Here is a 23,759-nt window from a genome sequence, read left to right as displayed (position 1 = left end):
TTTCCACAGGATAATTTCACTCTGTATTTACAGTATAAAGCCCCACAGTGATACCATGTCAATATCAAGTCAGTCTGATTTTACTTTCCAAAGTAATGGCCCATTGAAATTGCCCATATATGACTGACTTTTGTAACGATTTTGAAATGCTCTAAATAGAAAAAAAATCCTGTTATCCGCATATTGTAGCATCATCCATAACTGTGTCCCAATTCAGGGGCTGCATTATGGGTAGTAGTAGTAGCAGCTAGGCTAGTCCGTTTCTATGGTAACGTGCAATGTAAAGTTTCGTCGTCACTTTCTTTCTGTTAAATATCTCTGGTAACGTTTAATATTGCTGATATCGCAGTAAGATACTCGAACCTTTTTTTCCGTGACGGTTTGGGAGTGTGTTTAAAATAGGACATTAAGGTGACAATAAACAAATTGTGGTTTAACTGAGCACAATTACTTCGTTTAGATATTAGGCTTTAGCTAACTTTTGGCTAGTTTAGCTATAGCTAGCTAGTTAGCGAGCATAATTTCTGAAAATGGTAGTATTATAAGGTTCACCTAACTGAACAAATATGGGAAATAAGATATGATGTTCTCGTAATTTGGAGCTATCCAGACACTAATGACATTTGCCAGTGTTTTTGTTAAACACTTCAATTAAACATTGACATGGATAAGACTAAGATTTGCAGCAACCGGCGCAATAGTAAGTGTAATTTCCGTTTACTCCTCAGGCTCTTTCATGTATTTGTGGAAGGAAAAATGTATCCCTGACTGGCTATATTACATTCTTCCGTTTTCAGCTATTAAGACAGATCTCAGTTTGCTGCTGGAGTGTCTCAAGTTTCAGATGAAATGCCCCGATTTACAGAAACAAGCCCTTCTCACTATTCATTCAATCTGCGAAAAGAGAGGTAATAATGAACAGTCAATGACATAAACGTACTTTCAACTTGAACTGAACCCGAACACATCTGTCATATGAATACATGTATTTAGTGAGATATTTATATAGCATAAGGTCTTGACATGGTAACTGATGACTGTCTCACTTTAAATTGGGAATATTTCAGAGGATAATGTGGACCTGCTAAGAGAAATGGGAGGTGTGGCATTTGTGTATAACCTCTCCAAATCCAGCATTGTTCATCCAGATGTTAAGGAGACTGCTCTCTTTACACTTGGCACACTGGCAGAGGCCAACGGTAGGCACGTCTGATATTTGTCCAATCTAAGTTCAGGGAGGTTTATTTTTTTAAAGGATGCAGTTTCTGGAATCTTCCGATAATTACGTAACATCCTCACGATGGGACGATCAAGCATCGGAAGGAAGAAATACCTTCCCCCCCCAGAAATTAAAGGCAGCTCTGTGGTCCTTAATTGATATCCAACTTGTGCTTTATGTGTGTAATATGTGTTTGTGTGATATGTGGTGTTTATTAAGTGTTTATTAAGTGTAAATTGTTTTAAAAGAAATTATAGTTTTAAATTTTAACAACATATAATTTGTCTTTCATTTTGTTAGTCTACTGCAAGAATTCTCTGTGCAAAAATGAGATATTTGCAGACCTTGCTGATTGTCTAATGAATGAGGACATCCAGCTGAAACAGAAGCGACTCTCTGTTTATTTGCTGCTTGTGCTGGTAGCCAACAACAGTAAGATCAAATTCTAAAAAGACAGAATAAGTTTAAGCTACAGGACTGGATCACACATTTATCTGCATGTTTATCAGTCACTTTACTCTATATGGTCTGGTTTATTTGGAAGCTCATTAAATTTATTCCATATAACTAGAGCAAAATATAGCATGAATCTTTTTTTTTTTAGTTCTGAGAGCATGATAATGTTTGCAACCTTTGTCTGACTTTGTTTTATTGTAGAATTAGGACAGACTTTGGCTCAGAACAGTGGCTGCCTGGACGTTCTACTGAATCTCTTCAGGTATTTCTCATTGCTGAAATCTCTTTTGACCAAAGATAATTTTTAATCACACCACTTGTAGTTACATAGAAAGGAAAACAACATCAATAAAAACACTCATTTGAGTCCATGTAAGGTAAATGGTATATATTTTGCAGGGCCACTTTCCCCATCTCCACAGAAGCCACTTTCCGAGCAGCTAATGCTACTCAAACTTACCAGCTTTGGACGTCTGTGTCTAGTGCTCTTTGTGGATGTGTAAACAACCCTCAGAATGGTAACATGAGATTTGTATTTTTCTGTCTTGTTCGGATAAGGTGAAATGTAAAATACAGATTTTCTTGCTATAGTGGCAACAATTTTCAGTACTCAATTAAATGTTTTTTTGGGGTAAGCACAAAAGCTGTTTTTTTTTGCTCTGTTATTTCTTTCTTTTGTATTGCAGAGGAGGGTCAGCGTATTTGTGTGGCAGCGTTTCCTGTGATTAAAATCTGGCTTCAGCAGCTTACTTTTCCACAGACTGAAATTTTTCAGCCAATATGCACATTCATAGCAATGACAGTGGCCAACAACTGTAAGTGCTGAAACTATGTTTTTGTTTTTTGAAATGTAAAACATCTTAGTTGATCCTGAAATGCAAATGATTAAATGTTCTTGACTTCTTTCTTTTGGCAGCCTGTGTTCAGGAGAGTTTTTCTGCCTGTGGGGGATTAGAAACTCTCGCTCTTACCCTGGGTCGTCTAGCTTCTGCTGCAGATACGAGCTTATTGTCTTGCCAGCTTTCTGTCATTATATCCAAGACTCTGTCAGCTTGCATCACTGATAACTGTGCGAACTGCTCACGAACACATACACATGCACCCTAAATCCACAACTGAATAACCAAAGTATTTCCTTCTTTATTTACAATCTCTTCTTTGTAGCTTCTCTGGCTTCAGGTCTGGCGCAGTATGGCGTGGTCTTACACCTTTTCTCTTTGCTGGCTAGTCCACACTTGGACCCAGAAGACAGGCTTCCTATTTTACTAAGCCTTGGTTACTGCACTGAGGCCTCTGGTGCGACTGCACTATTTTTTTTTCTGCTTAAAATATATATTCCAATTTATATCATAACTATGATATCTTGCATAATGCACATATTGAGAGCACAGTGTTCCTTTTTTAAAGATCATAACACACTGTCCATGCATTTCACAATTGCACTGTGCTTATTTGGTTCTACAGAAAAGCACCAGTCCCAGCTGATATGGTGTGGAGGGCTCCCCATTATCATAACTTTACTCACAGAGGATTCAAGTGAGGAGGTTAGGAGGGCTGCTACATTCATATTGCAAACTTGCAAAAAGGCCAGTAAGTCAAAGCAGTTTTATTTTCCAATAATTCTGTATTCCTATGTATTTTCACATGTCACAGTCACTTTGATATTTCTGTTTAGCTTTTAAGTTACTGTGTATCACAGCAGTCTATCTTATATACATTTTATTTGCATTATTTGCCTCTGTCCTACATTTAAGATAACTGGCATGTATATAGTATGCAAAACATAAGAATCTGCTTTCATAATGATCTGCAGTATTTGCCTTTTCTATAAAGCTATTTGCTCAGGAGTGGGTGATCCGATAGCAAAACAGGCTGAAAATGTGGAAGCCCCTAAACACATTGAGGAGATCAGGAGTTCAGCCAGAGAAATGCTACACAGGATTAACCTGCTAGAGAAGAGAAGGGTGAAAGTTAAACATGCATCAGACACATGTATTTGCCAAGTCTGACCAGATCATATCATGGTGACTCATGATGTGTACTTATGTTGATCTTCAGGATGTCGAGGGTAAGCAGGAAGACACAGTTCTACCAAATTCACATGAGGGGCGAGACCAAATATCTCTACCAGCTTTAAATCTGCCACTGCACATACCACAAAATGAGGGTGTTGAAACTGTCCCCAGAAACATAACTGAGAGGGGGAATAATGGTGAAAACAAGGAATTGACCTCTGGGTTAAGTTCTCACAAAGAAACCAGTGAAGGTGACGTCAGGTGTTCAATGTGCAAAGGTACTGGAGCGCTCATGTCTTCTCATACCCTGCCACTAGAGGGAGCCAGTAAGCAACTTGAGGCAAACAGGTTAGTGGAGTGGCTCTGCGTCTGTTATTTATCAGAAAAAAAATGAGGGTGAATGATAAGATTTTTTTTTTTTTTTTTAGTCAGCGGTTTAAGCCACTATTTCCAGTGAGGTACACAAAACCAAGCGAGATTAAGTGTATTGAAGGTAAGAGACACATTATTGCTTATTTTCACTTCCAGGCACTAGAATTACAGTATTTAGCTATATGCTCAGACTGCCTTTACTTCCTCACCTGGTTCCCCCAGTTAACTCACCTGTTTGCACTCTGCAAATCACTCCCTCAATATATACACATATCTTCCCAACATTTAATCTCTAGATTGTGTGTTGTCTGATACCTGAGCTTACTGGCATTCTTTTACTCAGTTAATCCCTGTGAATGTTTTTTTAACGTGTTCCTGGTGTTTGGATTTTGCCTTTTTATGCAATCTGCACAAGTCTCTGCCTGACCTTTTTTGTATCAGACTGATTTGTGTGTATGGGTGTGTGTTTACTTGCCTCCTGTGTCTTACACTTGGATTTTCAATGAAAAGGACTTTGACATTTTCAGTAAGTGTATAGTATGTGATGTTTTCCTAAATGTGTTTTATGTTTAGAGTTACAGCATACTGATATGAAGAACGTGATCAAAGCCCCAGTCCCTTATAGTCGTTGTGTAGGTAAGAAATAGCACAGAAATCCTATTAATTTTGTATTATTAAAGGCAGAGTTTAAACAAGGACAGTGTTCGACAGCCTTTACTTCTCTATATCTTTGCAAACACGAGTGTCTCTCTTAATAAGCCTCATTTCAAAATAGTTATGACGTGTTAAAGTAGGACCATACATTTAAAGTTCTGGTTAAATGTACAGGTAGGCCTCAGTCAAACAGATGCCAGTGGGTCCCGGTATGGGACCCACTGGCATCACTAGTGTGAAATTTGTCGCAAAGAAGTATACACACTTTTCCCAATGGCCCATTTGTAGACCTGCGAGAAAGAAGAGATTTATTTCACAGCCTCCACTTGCTCCTGATGGTCACCAAATGGTCACTAGGCATGTGTGACTGGGGCCTAAAAAGTACATTTGTTTCTTGCTTCTGGTATATATGTCCAGGTTATCCTGGGGACTGCATCATAAAGCAGCTCGATCCCTTCAAAAACTGCAACGAAGGAGTAACTGGAAAGGCAACTGTACCGAAGAGCTCAGTCACTCTTTGTGGGCTGTGACATTCAGTTACTTTTTTGGGGAGGTTGACATGAGGTTATAGTGTAGGTTATGGTGTGGAGTTTGGGAAGTATTTGTGGTTATGACATAAACATGGTTTACAGAAGGAGTTAAACAGAAGTATAAATCCCATGTCCTTCTTTCTCCACATAGCCTGTGTGTTACCTTTTGAGGAAGTGACCAGTCACACTTTTGAGTCTCTCCAAAGCTCTTGCCACCAAAGCTGTGACAGGCACAAGGTTCTCAGAGAGGCCACCAAGCACTTCAGAATGCATCACTGCAGGCTCGTGTTTGAGAAGGAGCACCAGGATCCCGCTGAGGCTGAGAGATATTCAACAGCAGAGCCACAACAAACCTGCAAAAACTGGACTGGTAAGAAGATTCTCCATATGTATTTACAGTTAACACTAATAGTTCCTGTAGCTCCTAGGTTTGCATTTTTTTTTTTTTATTTTAAAATATTCTAAAATACTAATTATTGTTAGTTTCCTTTAAAGGCCTTGCTGCTAATGGATAGACAGAGTTTTCAACATGTTTGGTTCAGAAGGTGATGCACTACCTGCTTTATCACTCAATTAGCACCAAAGTTCAGCAGAAAAATTATTTTCCTCAGTGACCACAAAGGGTGCAATTGTTTGCACTTTGATAGGCGTTTGTCGTTGGGTAATCTGCTCTCTGTAAATCACACACTGAGATTCTTTGTCTCTTAGACAGGGTCGAATTAGTGGCAGCATATGTGATTTCAGCTAATCACATTTAATGGTTGAGTAATGCCCACATAATCTCTGAAGTTTTCTTATTCATTTCTTGCATTGGTAGTCTTGCAGTGTCTTGCAGGCACTCTTCACTGTTAGTGTGAGAGAAGAACTGAAATGCATGGGTGGAGCTTTACTTTACTTTTGAACAGTATTTTATTGTCATTGTGTGAAAGTTTTTCTTTTTAATCCCTTTGTATCATATTTGATACATGAGTTTCTGACACCTTTATCTCATCAACATGATCAATACTTGTTGATCAATACTTATGGACAAAACTATTTTTTTTGTCTAAAATTGACATTGTTGTTAACAAGAAGGTGTCAAAGACGCCCACTGTATCAAATATGATACAAAAAAATATAATTAATATATAATAAAAATATATCATACCCAACATGATATAGCAAAAAAAGTGGATTTTGTTATAAGGGTTAATAAACATCTCAGTTCCAAAAAAATCAGAATTTTCTGGCTAATTTTTGATGGGTTGGGTCTTGCAGGGTTAAGTTGAAATAAAAAATGCTTAAATGTAAAATTGTTGCCATGTGTTGCTAATAAAATGACTTTCTATGCCACTGTAGGACCTTCTGAAGGTGAAGGAAAGGTAATTAACAAGAACACTCTGCCTGAACACCGATGGAGAAAGCACAATGGTAAGAAATTTACCGCAAACACCTGAAAGCACTGTTGCAAATGAGATTTTGTAAATCTAATATACGAGCTATTTTGAACCCTTTGTGGTAATTATTTTGTATCAGAAATGCACCAGTGCAAGTACAAAAAAGAGCTTTTGCCACATACTTGGCACCAGTCACCTGGTAAAGGTGAAGACATTAACACAAAAGTGTGCCTGGACAACACGCAGTGTTTCCCAACTGTGTAGTTCACTGTGGGGTCCATTTGTGCCTGTGTGAGAATGGTGCTGCTAATGTGCAGCACTCTCAGCTAAACAGACTGAGACTGAAAATTACTTCATTCACACCTGGCCTGGAAACCAGGTGCCCCATGATTCCTCCTCGAAATCCATAGCAGTCTTCTAAGAAGCCACAGTTTAAACTGTAACCTTCTATTATTATGTACTCTGTTTGTTCTGTAGAAATCAATTCAACTCACAAGTCTCAGTTTCCGAGGTTTAATATACCTACTGCTGATATAACAGCACTGAGTAAAATGTATGTTGTTGTTTTTCCTTATTTTCTTCCACCACAAACCCTGAACACATTTTGAGCTTTGGGGTGAGAAATATAGTTACACATTAACTGACAAACATGACAGCTTTTAATGTGTCACCATTGGTCCAGTGCCAGCAAGAGCGTGCAGTTATGGATTGATTGGCAAACATGCCAGATGTTGATGTGTCACAACAAAACCTTGCCTTGCCTCTGAGGGCATTTGGCAAAATATGAATTGACAAACATAAAAGATGTTAATAGTCACCTCAAGGTACTTTATATTGTAAGGTAAGGAACTTACAATAATACAGAGAAAGGCCCAACAATCAGATGACCCACTATGAGCAAGCACTTTGTGACAATGGGAGTGGTGACAGTGGGAATGCATGCGTGCATAGGCATGTGTCCCTGAAGCAAAGAGTTTGTACTGTCACACCTTATCCTAGCAGTTATCCTGTAAGGGAATAATAATAATATATAACAATAATAAATAATAATGGGGGGGACAACAACAACATTGCTTTATGGTAGCAGCAGTAGACATGCACTGAGAAGATTTTCAGATGAGGCAACAACTTTGAAGCAATAGTTTCTCCATTTATGTTGCATCAAGTAATAACTGCAAGAGCAGTGGCAAATAATGCAGAATGACACTTCTAACTTTTGGTTTTACTTTACATGTTTTTTACCACCACCAAGGATTAGCATTACAGTTTAGTTTTCGGTATAAATTCTATGGTGTGTGGGATGGTTAATGTCACAAAATTATGTGATACAGCGATAGGAACATAGAAACAAATTCAAGATAATAGAAAGCAGCAGTAATGTCCTGAAAGATAAAGAAATTGTCTGAGCAGTTGCAAGCTGCTGTGTTTTAGGTGTAGGACATCTATATGTATAATTTGTAAATTAATTTCGTTGTCTTTTTCTTTTTAGGCGTCACATTGGTTCCACTACAAAGAAGAGCTAAAAAGACAACATTCGCCTCTCATAACAGGACTGGTATGAGATGTTTTCACAAAGCAGCAGTTTAATTATTTACTGTAGTCCTGCATTTCTGCCATAATCAGCAACACAGATCCCATCACTCCTCTCTTGGCCCTCCTAAAAAGGGAGAATCCTCCTGAAGATAGATATGCAACATCAGATAGGGGTATTTACAGCTGACTATTTAACTGTGTGAATGTTATGATTGAGAGCCTGTGGTGGGAGCTGTTCTCTGCAATGTGTTCCTGGCAGCAGACAAACCAAACAGCAGAGGGAATGTTGAACTGCAGCCAGTGTTCTCACAGTGCAGGCCGGGGCTGGTTCAAAGCAGCACAGCTGCATTAAGCTGTTTCACACTCTGTGTAACACTGTGAGAGATTAAGGCGGATGCTTTTGTGTCTTGCCAGTGACGCTGTAGTGAAACTAGAGGGATTGCAGTGTTTTGTCAGTTTGCAAGTTTGCATCATCTCAAAGGTTGTGTAGCCCAAGAATTGCAGTAGTGTTGCAAAGCAAGGGGCACTGTTTCATAGTGCATTCTCTCTGTGCTGTCACACTGAGATTTACTGTTGTTTTTTTCCATCTCAGCTCCAGCGCTTACTCTGAGTCCATTCTTCCTTAGATTTTTCCACTGTCATCCATTTTTCAGCATGTTAAACTATAATACTGCCCTTCCTGCTCTGTCTTCATCTTTTTTTACTACAGCTTAGTACTACTATAAAATCAGTCCTAGGCAAAAAGAGAAATTATCTTGCATATTAAATCTGGGGCATTTGAATATATAATGATAAAACAGGAGTTGTAAAGCTTTGTCTTTTCCAGTAGAGGTGCAGCGATGATTTGCAGTACTGATTGTTTTCTCACCTTTTGTTGGAGGAGGGGAAAAGCATCTCCACTTTTAACAATAACTTTAAATGTAATTTAAACACACTGTCAGCGAATTTACTGAAATTCAGCTACACAAATATATGAAACTAGAAGCAACGCTGGTGACACACAACAGAAATCCACTGACCTCTGTTATCATTTAATGTCATTGTATTTGCTGATGGCTGTATACAAACTGAATATCAGTGATGTTTAGATTTAACTAATAAATCAGTGCATCCCTGGTAAACATGCTTTCACGTGCTGTGTTTCAGATATTGAGATGGGAGGGAGGAGTGGTCACCATAACAATCTGCAGAAGATTGGCTTGGATCACAGTTCCACTGTAAGTTTTCTATCAGATGTGTTTTTGGATGTCGAGAAAAAGCTTTATTGTCATAATCAGTATTGCATCATAGTTATAACAGTAATTGAAGATAAAGGGCAGATACACACAGTAGAGTTTCAGTTTACCAAAGCGCCTTTTATCCCTGACAGTGCTTTCTGTTATTGGTGCTTGCATTATTTTGCAATAGGGACAGCCCATCAGAAAGCGAAGATAATCCTGTTAAGAATTAACAAATTACCATTGCTCATCGAGATGTGTTGAAATCATTTTAAATGTGAATAGCATGCTTTGCAAAATGCAGATATTAATGGGCTGAAACCAGTGTGGTCTGTGGATGCTGGTTACAGGCAACTTGGCTGGATTGTTTTCAGTATGAATAAATGGAAAAAAGAAGAAAAAAAACAGATGTTTTGAAAACATTTTCCTCTTTCTTTATTATATATGTGATTAACCATGGCTTCAGTAACCAGGCCAATTTTTGATAGAAAATGCTTTAAAAGTTACTAAGCACTGAGAGGTGTGGCAAATGGATGAACGTGTGCATGTGCATACATGTGCACATGTATGCACATGTCTCTGGCTGTCTTTGTTTACTTTTCTTACTTTTTTTGGCTTCAATACTCTTAGAAAAGGAAGAGAAAGGACTTCAGCTGTGAGGAGGTGGGTCACCTGCTGTCTGGAGTAAAGACGTATGGCTTCTCTTGGAACTTAATCTTGTGGTCATATCCCTTCCAGCCTGGGCGCACCAATGTTGACTTGGCCAAGAAGTACAGGCGACTAATGGTAAAATCCTTAAATTAAGTGTTTTACAAGTTACAGTGGCCTTAGAAGTTTTGAGCACAGTGTTACTTATTTCCAAACTCTAAAGGGATGACATGATTTACAAAATGCACAAAGGTAATTTCATACTTTTTAAAAATTATTTTGAGTAAATTACTTTTCCCCCCATTCATTAAAAAATTCCCAAAACAAATTTCATCACCTGGTGTTCAGGAAGACCTAATTTGGCCAATTTCATAAATGTGTTTTTTACTCACCCGAAGTTTTTTCCCTTAAAAGCCTCTCCTTCAGACAGAACCTCTCATGAATCTGCATATACATCTCTTTTGATGATGTTTATTTGCAGAATTCTCTCAATGAAAAACCTCTTCAGGAGACAGGCGAGGTTTTCTTATGACTCTTTCATGAGGTCATATTTGTGCAGATGTTGCTGCAGTGCACCACCACTCCTGAGTCTACTAAATCTGACTAGAAATGTAATCCTACTGCCATAGGATCAAAAGTTTTTGTTTTATTGTTCTTGTTGTTTTTCACCATTAAGTTGATCTTTCAAACCTTTTGAATTATGTAAGTGTCAGTTTTTGACTAGGGGTGCTCAAACTTTTGAATGCCACCAGAACCACTAAACTACACAGACTTTAATTAGCTTCATTTGTCTTTTTGCCTTCAGAAACGTAAGGCCCAGGATGCCAGCCGTGCAGATTCTTAATCCTTGTTCAACCTAGGATTTGTTGATCAGCTGACTGGATTTACCTGTGAGGCCTTCATTCTCACTTCAAAAAACATTTCAATAATTTTTTTATGATCTCCAGCAGTATATATTCCTTATATTATACCTGGTGTACTAATTTTAGTGATTTGTGGTTTCAATGCAATATTGTCTCAAACCTGTTTGAGTTATGGTTTGAAAATGAAAATATAGCTGTAGATGTTATTTATTTGTGATTATTTGTTCATGGTTTATGTTCATTTCTTTGAGAATGAATTGTGCCCGAATTAAATTGATATTAAAAGGTAGATTTAAGCGATGCAAGAGCACCTATTGAATAATTACTATATCGTACCGCATAACCGTCTATCAGACTAACTGGCCTTTGAACAGTGTGTTCAGATAGTCAGTATAAGTATAGTTTTCCACATATTTATTTTTCTGTATCTTAGCTGTTTTTAGTCCAGGTCAGATTTACTGTATGGCAGTTTGGATCAAATCTGGTCATTAAAATGACTCTTGTTATTTCATATGCATATTAAAGAAAGTGGTGTCTGTTTCAAGAGTTATTAACCAGAGTTGTTTTCCATAAAGTTTTCAGGTAAAACAAGACTATTTAGATTATGTCTGATTGCTTCTTTTGCTTAGACCCTGTTAAGGCCTTGACATAGAGCATCACAGAAGCAAATGCCAAGTCCTGCTTTCTTTGTTTTTGTGCTTCAGTTCACAGACAGGAAATCAACAAGGGGAGAGGGGACTCAGGTCAAGCACTTTTGTTTATTGAGCTGAAAGCCTCTGGTATGACAGGAATCACAGTGCAAATCAAACTGCTTATCTTTCCCAGTGTGCCTCAAGAAGCAGCTCAGTCTGCAAAATGTGTCCTTTAAAGCTTAGCTTGACTGAGATCATTGTCTAGAGTGCCTCTCCCATTCTGTGGGGACTCATCAGTGTGTTGCTAAAATCATGGGTCTTCCCCATTTTCCATGCCCTGGGGTGTGGGCTGTAATAGTTTGAGACCTCATATAATAATGGAAGGGTGAAAGGGAATTTTTTACTGGTGATAGTTATACCCTGGCATTAAGCTTTTCCCGTCATTGATTTGTATTTCTGTTGAATTGGCAAAGTAAATGTGCAAATTATTGCTTATTTACATTTGCAAGTGCACCCTCTTTCAATTCTAAGCTTTTGCATATCAGGATATTTTTAAAAAAATCATCCAGTCCTTACCATGTTCTAAAATCTCTAAAAAATACAACAACCTACAACGAAAAACAACACAACATATTACACTATATTTATTTAACAAAAAGCTAAACTGCAGAAGTGGTATGTGAAAAACTAACTGCACCCATGTAGCTTGTAAAACCACCTTTAATAACAATAACATGAAGTAATCATTTTCTGTATGACTATCAGTCTTTCACATTATTGTCGAGGATATAAAAGACTGATACATTGCCTTACATGTGACTCTAGACTGATGTACAGAGGAGTTCACTGTCGACTTAATGGCTGCAAGGTGTCCGGATCCTGTAGCTGCAAACTGAGCCCAAATATTTACCCCTCCACCACTGTGCATGTGGAGATATCCACAGCTGGGAAGATTGGAAACAGTCTTAAATGTTTTCCACTCATGAAAAAATGGGCAATGCTCCAAACCAGCACTATGCCAAAATCTCTGCTTTTATAGAGGTGCAAACATTTGCTAATTAATCAATTAATCAAATGTATTTGGTTAGCAGCACCTGTCGGCTGCTTTTCACACACTGCTTCTACATTGTGGTTTAAGCTTGTTATGATGTAATATCTGAGGTTGTGGTTACCTAGTTATAGGTTATGTTTTATGACCTGATAAATTAAACCACAGAATTGCAAAAGCGTGTGCTTTCTTTCCACATGACTGTAGATTAAAGTTTTAAGGCATTTAGGAGTGGCCTCTCATACCAGTGTCCTGACTACTCAGACAAGATTTTGGGATAGCAATGTAGTGAAAGCAAGGGGAGGCATGTGAGGAACAGATTTCTCATGGACTGAAATGCAGTCACACTGAAGACTTTTGACCCAGGCCCCATGAAAATCTCCTTCCTCTGGAAAGAATGTGGCCTAGTCTCCCCCCTTTCTCCTCCCTCCTCTGATGTCCTCTCTCCCACGAGACAGTGAGAAGCTCCAGTCCCTCTTAAATGAACTGGGATTTGCTACATAGATTTCTATTGCCATTTGCAGAGTGCCCCGTACATGTAGTAGTTTGTCAAACATGCCGAGAGTATCTCCTATTTTTCCTCCCCCACAAAAATCCATTCCCAGAATCTTCAGTGTGACCAGATACTGTAAAATATACCTTTGAAAAACAGGGAGCAAGATTTTGATGTGTAAATGCCAGTTTATTGTCAAAGGCAACTACTTGACATTGAAAATTCATTTATTTTATTTAAAATTACATAAGATGACAATCATTCTGATTAGTGGATTATTGAAAATGCCAAGTATTACTATGTTAATTCATAAATGTGTAGTAGATACTCGTAACCAGTTGTGGAATGCACATGCCGTTTCCAGCTGAAGTTGCATTCTTTGTCCTTTACATTTATTTTATTAACCTTCTTTTCATTTTTCTTTTTGTTGCTATTTTTTTAAAACAAAAAAGAAAACTGCTCAAATATGTACAAGACACATTTAATTTCTGCCTGGATCTTCACAGATGAAGATCTCTGTCTAATAATGAAGTATTCTAGGTCACTCTTCTTTCCATCACAACACACACATGTACACACACACTGCTTTTTGGCACCTTTGGTTCATTTAACATTAAAAAAGGCTCTATTGGCATTAATGTGGGCACTTGGATGAGACAAACCACTGTTTTTAGATCCATACACAATTTAGATTTAGAGGGTTTCACTTCCTTCATGAATCCTCTGATGGATTCACATCAGCTCAGTAGATGTGCTCATGTCTGTGATGGGAGTGTCATCAGGGACATTGACATCTCTTGGAATGAGGTCACTGCCAAGGTCATTTCCTCTCAGCTCCGAGTTCTTTGGGGTTTCACTAATGCTTTCCTCGTTGACATCACTTCCAAGCTTCTCCAAACTATTTTCAGCCTCCACCTCCATCGGCTTTTCCAGATGCGCTTCTGCTGGCTTCTCTGGCTCAAGCATGGAAATGTCAGCAGCCTCATCCCCATCTTGGCATTCCTCACCAGCTGGGAGGTCTGATGGCTCGTCTGGATTGACTGGGACAGGGATGGGATCTTGGGTGGGCGCGAGATCAGGGGAACCAGAGTTGGTCAAAGGGGGCGAAGAAAGAACCGGTTCATGGAGAGAATCTTGTGTTAGTTGATCCGGCTGCTGCTCCAGATGCTCCACTGAGGCTGGTGCTGGCTCTGAGATGGGCTGGACTATCTCAATGTCTGGTTCGGAGTCAGGAGCAAGCTCAACTTCAGCAGCTGGTTCTGAAGGTGAAGGTGTGCTGGCTGACACCTGAGGTTCAGGTTGGACTGGGGCTTCCTTTACCACAGGTGCTGGTTCTGTATCATTTTTCGGGGCTGAGGCACTGGAAGCCTCTGCTTCTTTAAAATCCGCGACACATTCTTCATTGGGTAAACATGCCACTGGTGTCACTGGCTCTCCCACCACCACATCATGATCCTCCGTTTTGGCGGCTTCGTGAGTCTGTGTAACTGCAGAGTCGTTTCCTGGCTCCTTTGTGGTCTTCTCTTCAACAGCCACAGTTTCATGGGTGCTGGCTGGGGTTTCTCGCCTTCTGCTGAGCCTGTTTCCCATAATGAGCCTGTACAGAAAGTCAAAATGATAATAATAATAATGCCAAGAGAGATGCTTATTTGACTGGTGGAGATGAAATTTGAGTGTTTTAGTACATTATGTTCTTCTTCTTTGCACTGTGTGCTCTATTTTTTCTGAGAAGTCTAAATATATTTCTGGAGAGCCCAAGGACCAACTAAAGCTGTTGACTAAAGCACTTGTTTGATTAATCCTTTACTTCCTGTACCCTGATATACACACGCCGACCACAAAAAAACAAACAAACAAAAAAACACTCTGGACACATCATGACCTGTGCAGTCACAACTTTTGACCACTTCATAGACTTTCAGTCAACATCCCCTTACTTAAAAAGGTCAATTAAAGTCTTCAGATTAATTGTTGTTTTGTCTTTCTTAGATTCTATAAAATAATATGTTCCAGTCGCTTATAAAAACGAAGCATAACTCACATAACTAGTATTATGCGCTACTAAAAAAAATGCAAGCAACATAAGTTAGGCAGTAAACATTAATATTTGGTGATCGCGAAAGGAAAAACAAGTTTTGCAGACGACCCCGCCTCCCTGTCGCGGTGCTCAGACTGTTAAATTGTATCCAAATAGTAGAGAAGGAGCAAAAACACTGTGGTTAAAATGTCTAGGAGGATAATAGCATTTCACCAACCTTTGTACTTTTGGCGTTGCAGCAGGTCTATATATATAAAGTTGCTGATGATCCCTCTCGTGGAGGAGACTGCTTGTTAAACCGCTCGAAGTGCGCACAGCAGAGAGGAGCTGAGCCCTGCACAGACTGCTGAGGCGCACATTCTCCGCGTCCACGGCGCGCGCTCCAGTGCGCAACCACTTAACTTCCTGAACCAGATTGGCTTCGTTGCCTTTTCTCGGTTACTAAACGTAAGTAAACAACAACAAAAACGATAATAATAATAATAATAATTAAAGGATCTGCCTTACTCAGTCAAACTAGATATTATGCCATTAAACTAAACCACTAAATTGTGTGTTATTAAAGCCCTGGACAGTTGTAGATTTGCTTATAGAAAGCTAATGCATTAGTTGTTCAGTATAGCCATGATGACAGGAACGTGAATACAGTTATATGACATAAGGCCTTCATATTGGGGAAGTAAACGTGCTGATTGGCTGACTGAGGCTGAACCCAAAACCACTGACACATTTACTGTAACATCAGTGTGTTCTTAAGCTGCAAGACAGTCAAACATCTTTAGGATCTTTGAGCTTCTCTTTTCTGCTCTAATATACATCATTCTCATGCTTAGTTTGCAGAATGTTTGTTTTGATTGATTGCATGACTCTTTATTTAATCTACAGAGTAGTGAGGATGTGGCCTGAGCAGAGAGCCCAATGTGCTGTGAGGAGTCCCGCGTGTCACGTTCGTGGGATCTTTCTGCTTCTCCTGCTTGTCATGGTTCAGATGATAATCTCCTTGGTGCCTTTTGATGGTGTGTTCATTCGCTCTGATAAAGTCCTCATCAGCCCCTACAGATTCTGTCAGATCCAACAAACTGGTGAATGGTCCTGTGATAATGTGTATAAGAGTCACCTGTACGAGCGATCGCAATCCCAAGGAGCTGAAGCTGAGACTTTATCTAAGCCACATTCTAACTCTGTCAGAGTAGCGGTTTACCTAGCTGTGTATGTTCCAGTGATTATCGTGGCGTTTGCCCTGATGGGCATGCATTCAGTCATCTCTGACAAAGACGAACCTGCTATCTTTTGCAGCACGACTTTCCAGGTCGGAGCAGCCTTGCTCACCCTGGCTGGCCTTTTCAGTTTTTTGTTTGTCTATCAGTCATATGTGAGCTGGCAAAACATAACCGTTTGGTTCTATATCTATTTGGGTGTGGTGATAGAGCTGGCTATCACATCTGCACTGACCCATGTGTCAGGTAAGCGACTGAGATCATACTGGGAATGCAGCGAAATGCTTAAGCTCATCCCTGCTTGAATGCAAACATGAGCCACTTTGCAGTTTAAATAAAGCGATTAATGTTGTGATCATATCACAAAGACCTTTGAGTGGTCAGTAAAACTAGAAAAGTACTATATTAATGCAATTACACATAAATCTACTTAGGAGAATATGTTGATTGTTGGTGCTGCAATATCACTTTGTATCTCTTTACCAAGTGGTTTATGAAAGCCAACACACATAATGTATAACACAACAAAAAATATGGTCTGTTGAGTCTGAAATGCACAGCTGGTGGATGCATGAGTGGTACCCTAATTGTGCTGACAGTTATTTCTATATAAGCTGTAAGGAATAAAGAATATATGTATTTTTTCAAAGTGTTCTTATATCTGCTACCTCATATATTCAGGGAGCAACAGTAATGTGATTTCTGTAACTACAATTTCTAGCTAATTCACATGAATAACAGTATGCTTTATGTTTTGGCAGTTTAATGAAAAAGCAAGGCTTTTTTCAAGTCCCCCCCCCCCCCCAAGAACAAGGCCACTTGTACTGCAGCAGTACCATGCTCAGGGTACTTGCAGGAACTTGTTAGGTCTTCTGGTGGAAACATTTCTAACACCAAACCTTTGTGGTGAAAAACCCACAGATGCTGTCAGTTTCATATACAGTGTCAAGCATGTGAAAACAAAAGACTTTTTTTTTTCTTCCCCCCATTAAAACCTTCAGTAAACCTAAAAAAAATGCCATGTTTTCAATTTTAGTGTTTGGAACCAAGTGAGAAAAAGAACAAACACAACACTTAAGTAACTGTCACACTGTAAGATACTAAAATAAGTAGTTCCTCTCACGCGAGGTGCTAGATGCTGCCACTGAAACATAGACTGAAGTGCTGAAATTTGATTTCAGTGCAGAAGCTTTGGTGAATTAATTACTTGTCTCCTTCTCTGGATGTAGTCCTGTAAAGCGCTGCTGGGATGTACCTCTCTGAGACACCAATTAATGGATCCATTCTCCAAACTGTTTCTTTGTGGATGAGCTGCCAGCTATGTGTCCTCAAGTACTGACTGGACTCTCACCTGAATTCGTAATTTAGGAAGCATTCCCCCAACTGACACTTTTCAACTTAATGCAAAAACTTTTTAGTGTCAATTAGATAAGTTAATCAGCTGAAAAAAATTTCCCGTACAAGGCGTAAGGCGTCGCTGTCCTCTGCTGCTGTCTGGGGTGATTCATGCGTCTTCCCAGCCTCCAAATCCTCAACTGTTCCTGAATGCCGACGCTCAGATGTTTGATGCTGCCGGCTGCTGGTGTACGGTAATGTTTCTACCGCTGTAATGTCCAAGTCTGATTCTGAAACATACGTCAAATCCAGATCTTCAGTGCAGTCTGATGGGGACTCCTCTGCAGCAACTGGATTCACTGTCAGCTGTGAATTTGTGGATTTCCCCATCTTCTTAACTGTGTCCACTGCTTTTTGTTTACCCTGGGTGTGGGAGAAGGGGAGATCAAGCAAATATTCCACGACAGTTAAGAGAGTAACCCACATGTGATGATTAAGAGTTTAACTGCACACAGGAATATTGGATAGAATGGACTTTCACATCATTATATTGCACGTATAGGGCATGTAGGGGAAAAAAATCAAAGGTCTGAAAAGAGAAGCAGCACCACCTGCTGGTGAGTCACGAGTGTCAGCTCATCACATGAGCCGTTTGTGACATAGGAAACAGCTGCTTCTACCAGCTCTTGCTCGTTCATACAGTAGAAAGCAGACCTGGGAACATATAAGTGGATTGGGTAAGTTTTAAAAAAATTAAGGAGCTTTAAATGGGGCCTTAAACCGACCCCGATCGTGTTTCTTACGATAACTACCTGGCAGCTTTCCGCTTTCTCTTCAGTGGCTTCTTTTCTTGGCTTTTCTCCTCTTTCTTTGCCATCCATGCAGGCAGCGACCTGTGTCTTTCTGACATGTCGCGCTCTTTACGTCGTACGCAGCTTTACAACACTTCGAAAGTCTGCCGCAACATCACGTAAAAAGAAACGAGACTAACCTGTTTACAACACGGTTTGCACGAGCTCTGGTGCCGCTGGCAACCCTATAACAACCAATCACAGCAGAGAGTAACCGTGATGTCACCGGCTGACAGAGTCGCTAGCGACACCTGGCGGACAAGGATGTAATGGCACCATACAGCCACGACAACAAAGGATTAGCAAACGGCGGTTTTCAAAATAGCGATTCAGACTTTATTGTCCGCTAGATGGCGGTAGAGCTCTACTTTTTTTTTTCATTTAATGCCTGTAAGGAATCTAACCCCCACCTTCACCCACCCCGCCCTTTGAGCTTAAAACCTGTAGATTTGCTTTTTATTTCAGCACTCATGAATGGAGACATTATGTAATCTCACTGTCTGACCCAGAGATACAATATCTGAAAGGACCTTGAGAAAATTTCTTTGACTTCAAGACTCAAAAGTCACAGTGAACTCACAGAACATGTGTTTTCCCATACTTTAGGATCAACAAAAATTCTAGTAAGACAAAATCGTGACATCATAACATTTATATCAAAAAGGTCAAAGGCAAACTTCCCAGCAGCATCATATATTCTTGACATTATTTGTGGTTATAATTTAAAGAAACCACATGCTGCTCCATGAGAGATTGTGACTGTTTCACATTTGTCTTCATTCTGCAGTGGTGATAATAACATTTTGTAACCAACCTGAGTAGTGGGCAGAGGCATGAAAACCATAAGGTAAAGTTTTAGTTTGAGGGAAAGTAGCCAGTTTTTGTACAGTATCTTCCATATTTTCCTTTCTTCCCCCTTATCTTACATTAATATTTTGGCACATGGTGCACTGTACATTCAGAACTGAGCTTGACACAGATTAAGCTGTTGTTCTTACTGCTGAATCTGTTTTGAAAAAGGGTGAGAGTAAACCTCTCATCTGTGAAAAGCACATGGCACCTGTACTCGTCCTGCCCACTAGAGGATGTACAGTACGGCCATGACCACATGCTCATGAATGCTTCTGATTGCTTGGTCAGAGACATTCACACCAGTGGCCTGCTGGAGGTCATTTTGTTGCTCTGGCAGTTCTCTGGAGCAGATACTAGTCATGCTCATGATTTATAGATCTTCTACAGCTCTGTCCAGGTCTCTTAGAATAACTACCTGTCTCCTGGAATCTCCTCCACGCTCTTGAGACTGTACTGGAAGGCACAGCAAACCTTCTGGCAATGGCACATATTGATCCTGGCAGGGTTGGTCTGCCTGTGCGACCTCTGTAGAGAGTAGTGACACTGACCCTAACCAACCAAACAACAAACATTCAGTCAGCTAAGATGAGGAGTAAAAACACATTGCTGGCCTCCACCTTTAAAACCATTCCAGTTTTTTTGTTTTTGTTTTTGAGGAGTAAAAATAAGTGAATCTACAAATAACTTAAAAATAATAATAAAACAATTCTAAAAGTGGTAAAGAAGAATGTGAACACTATTATGAATAAAACAATAAAAACATCAGTATAAATAAACATCAGATAAACTTAGGCCATTTTTACCTTGCTCAGTTTTTATATTTGCTTTTATACTTTTATGACTGTTTATATCTAAATTTTATCTACCATGTTTGCTATATATACATTTTTCTTATGTTTTTTATGGGATGTTTACATGTTACTGTAAGGTGACCTTGAGGGTCTGAAAGGCGCCTATAAATAAAATGTATTATTATTATTATTATTATTATTATTATTATAAACATCATTAGCCAGTACTTAATCAATAAGAAATGTAGCTTAGCTATTTCCACTTCAGTGTATGATAAGTGGATGGCACTGATAGCAGATTGAGTTTGACAGCTTACAGACGCGCTTCAAAAATGCACCACTATCACTGAAAACAGTTAGTCTAGTGGCACATTTCTGTTAATGATCCTTATGCTCCTCCAGTTAATACACAAATGCGTGGGCCCAAATGTTAAATTATGTGTTGTAAAAAACGCACAGTTATATACAGTATACACAAAATTCAAGCACCATTTGCAAATCTCTTTCTCTTTCCATGTCATTGCACACTTACTTGTGCACACATATGCTCGCTTTATTTTGCTGGAAGTAATCAGGATCACAAGTACTGTGAGTGCAATTAAAACTGTGTTCTAAGTCTGGTCTAATCTAATTTCCAATCTCTCGCCCAGGACTTTCTATTGTCTCAGCTCTTCTGCAGATTCAAGCACAAAAACGCAGACGTAAGCTAAAATAAATAAATAAAATAATAGTAATCTTTACAGACCAGTACCACTTTCTGATTTGTGTCCTCTTGCTTTAGAGATACAGTTAAATGCTTGTAGCTGTTAAAATGCAATCTGGACATGCTGGAGTGCTGATGATCTCTAGCCATGTGTGACTTGATCTTGCGGGCCATCAGTAGATAATCTGTCCAGCTGCATGACACATTTCTTTCTCGCTCTTTCACTCTACTCCTTTCTCCCCCCCCCTCTGTCCTTTTATCCTCCTCTTTAAATCACTGATGTTCTAAACAACCTTGCATCAGACTGTCACTTTCTGTCACTTTGTACACCAAAGCTGCCTTCTCTCACTCTGGCCTTTTAATTATGTCTCTAAAGCCCCTGCCTACAAGCGCTTAGGCTTTGATTACAAGGACCGGCTTTGTATGTTTGACTAAATTAAAAAGTGGAAAAAAGGGACACAAAAAAAATCTCAAGGCAAAGAGCATGTTAACAGCAAGATGTGTTCACAATGTAATTTTCCTTTAAGCCCTTAAGTTCACTGCATTTTAAGAAAAAACAATAACCAGCAGCCTGAACTGGCAAGAAAAATCCTCAAAATCTCCCACGATATTATTTTTATTTATTCTTACAGATTGCACTGAAAAGGGGCTTTTAACCAGCAACAAACTGTATTAGTGACTATAATTTGGAATAGCTTTTAAATCCACCAAGCATGAATTATGAGTTTGTCACTTTTAAAACGCCTCACTAACTCTGTGTGCGGTATTTACAACTTATCATCATCATTAACTCAGTGATATCACTGCAAAATCAAAAAAATCATATATAAATGATCTAAACGTAAAGACACACGCACGCACGCAAATCTGTGTAGACCCCAATATAGTATTGGACTCATCCTCCTCCAGGCTTGCTGCCACATCCACAGATCAGGCTGTGCTAAGAAGATTTCTGTTTGCCAATAGAGTAAATCTTGTCGCTGCTTTTCTAGCCTGCTGAATTTGTGGGTCAGACATGCCCGAAATGTGCTAAACTTGAATATCACCACCATGATTTTGTTAAACACTTTTTAAATGTCTTTTTCAGTAGTAACCCTCTTTTTTTAATTAATTATTTCATTTTTTGTAACATCTTCTTATATTAAATTTTCACATGGTAGATTTTTGTGAAGTCGAATCATTTTAAACAAACCTATCAGCTGTTTATATCGTATACTACTGATCAGCAGTATCATTAACCTAATATTGTGCGGGCCCCTGCTCTGACCCACTGAAGCACAGTCACGGCACCTCTGGGGATGTCCTGTGATGTCTGGCACTGGGAGTTTGGAGTCAGTCAGACCGGGATCTGATGAGTTTTGAGGCTGCGTCATCATTGTGATCTCAGCCCTAGCTGTATGACGAGGTGCATTGTCCTTTCAGAGTGCCATGGCGGGAGGTGGCTGGATCTATGGCAATGTTTAGATGGCTGACACGTGTCAAAGTAGCAGCCATACAAAAGCCAAGAGTTAAGATTTCTCAGCAACAAGGTGAATAGTATTATTTACTTCACCTGTTGGTGGTTTTAAACTTGTGGCTCATCAGAGTAGAAGTGTAATTATATAATATCTGATTTTCCATAGGCTTGTCAATAACATGTTCTTCTTGCTCTAATTGGTATGAAGCAGAGTAATCTTATCGTTGTCTTCCTGAGATTAACCCTGATTTGAGTAAGGGTCATTGCCATTGGCCATCTGGCTCAGAAGCCCTCCTTGTGATTGGCCATATGGCGCCAGAGAGCGAGATTTATGAAGAGCAGAATGTTTAAATTGAATGAAAATTTTCCACTGAATGACCTTATCTGTTGGCACAGACACAACGCCTTCTCGCTATGGCATAGCTGTGGATTTGCAAATCTATACAGGACCATGAAAGAGTATGTTTGCAGGTCTGGCAATACTTAATGTAACATTTTTCTTTTTTGTGTGCGTAGCAGAACACAAAGAAGAAAACCTGACACTTAAGGAAAAGCAGAGACTTTTTTTTTTATCTTTCAGGTTGCGTTTGGATGTTCCCACAAAACATAATGGAGCCAGTCATTCCCATTTTCCAAGTTCTGGATGTGTTTACACGTAGGATGTGTGAATGCATCCTTTCACTCCTTTTATTATTTGTGTTTGCCTGCATACATGTATGTTTGATTGGAATGCATCATGACGTGGCTACGATGTGGTTTCCCACGTTAATTTGTAATTCCTTTTAACATTTTGCTTTGCTTCATAAACAGAAATGAAGGAAGAGTACTGACAACTTAAAAACACAAGACTGAGATTAAAGAGAAAAAGCTGTTTTTTTTGGTATATTTAGAACCAAAACTGATTTCATAAGAATTTTGCCCTGTGATCTTCTAAAAGCTTAACCTATAGTTCTCTTTCCCACGTTCTTTCTAATAGAGTCTTTTTCTTGCCCTTCTTTCTTTCTCTAATCTGTTGTCATGCGGGCCTGAGATCAGTATATTGTTTAGTGTCAGCGCTTCGTGCTTCCTGATATCACATATGTCTAAATCTCTCTAGGAATGGGACATGTGTGTTCACAGTCAATGGCTGGGTCTCCTGGGTCAACGTGACTTTGAACCTTAAGCTGGTTCTTATGTAAGGCTTCATCTATGGGGATGATTGAACATCAGTTTAAATTTCCTTGAAGATCAGGTTTTGCACCAACAGCTTTTAAATACCCCAAGAACAAAGAAAAGGAAAAGGTCAGTTATGCCACAGGTCTGCTGATTAAAGATTTTTATGGCCCACACTAGAAGACCCAAGTTGGGCTCCTCGGCTGAGTGTAGGATTTAATGCCGCAGACTGTGCGTGAGGGTGATTGGTTGTGACATAATCCACGGCTGTAACATCCAGTGCCCAAAGGCCGTAAAATCTCCAGAGC

The 23,759-nt window shown here is 39.3% G+C and overlaps 2 protein-coding genes across 7 annotated transcripts; one reads left to right on the top strand and one right to left on the bottom strand.

Annotated features, from left to right (window-relative positions):
- The first annotated feature begins 132 nt into the window (after window positions 1-132).
- On the top strand, window positions 133-11,422 carry terb1 (telomere repeat binding bouquet formation protein 1). 6 transcript variants are annotated; one of them, XM_013914084.1, is made up of 21 exons: window positions 133-700; window positions 798-908; window positions 1,068-1,199; window positions 1,520-1,651; window positions 1,877-1,937; window positions 2,075-2,193; window positions 2,362-2,490; window positions 2,592-2,744; window positions 2,840-2,971; window positions 3,140-3,265; window positions 3,509-3,639; window positions 3,734-3,743; window positions 3,969-4,038; window positions 4,119-4,183; window positions 4,636-4,698; window positions 5,398-5,616; window positions 6,585-6,656; window positions 8,112-8,177; window positions 9,302-9,372; window positions 10,003-10,158; window positions 10,826-11,422. In XM_013914084.1, exons 1-21 carry the CDS (start codon window positions 664-666, stop codon window positions 10,862-10,864), a joined length of 2,094 nt encoding a protein of 697 aa, XP_013769538.1. In that variant the 5' UTR covers window positions 133-663; the 3' UTR covers window positions 10,865-11,422. The 6 variants fall into 6 exon arrangements, with proteins under 6 accessions (XP_013769538.1, XP_013769534.1, XP_013769537.1 ...); XM_013914080.1 differs by having other exon boundaries at window positions 3,734-4,038; XM_013914083.1 differs by lacking the exon at window positions 2,592-2,744 and having other exon boundaries at window positions 3,734-4,038.
- A 1,802-nt stretch (window positions 11,423-13,224) lies between these two features.
- On the bottom strand, window positions 13,225-15,523 carry LOC102200432 (proteoglycan 4-like). Its single transcript, XM_005745992.2, has 2 exons — window positions 15,312-15,523; window positions 13,225-14,653 (listed from the first exon to the last, which is right to left on the bottom strand). The coding sequence occupies exon 2, from the start codon at window positions 14,644-14,646 to the stop codon at window positions 13,789-13,791; it is 858 nt and encodes a 285-aa protein (XP_005746049.1). The 5' UTR covers window positions 14,647-14,653; window positions 15,312-15,523; the 3' UTR covers window positions 13,225-13,788.
- Window positions 15,524-23,759: the final 8,236 nt, after the last annotated feature.

This window comes from Pundamilia nyererei, unplaced genomic scaffold (assembly GCF_000239375.1).
Source record: "Pundamilia nyererei isolate P.nyererei 1_Seehausen unplaced genomic scaffold, PunNye1.0 scaffold00170, whole genome shotgun sequence".
NCBI lineage: Eukaryota > Metazoa > Chordata > Actinopteri > Cichliformes > Cichlidae > Pundamilia > Pundamilia nyererei.
The sequence above is the reverse complement of the archived record's forward strand: the minus strand, read 5'-3'. Positions and strand labels throughout refer to the sequence as shown.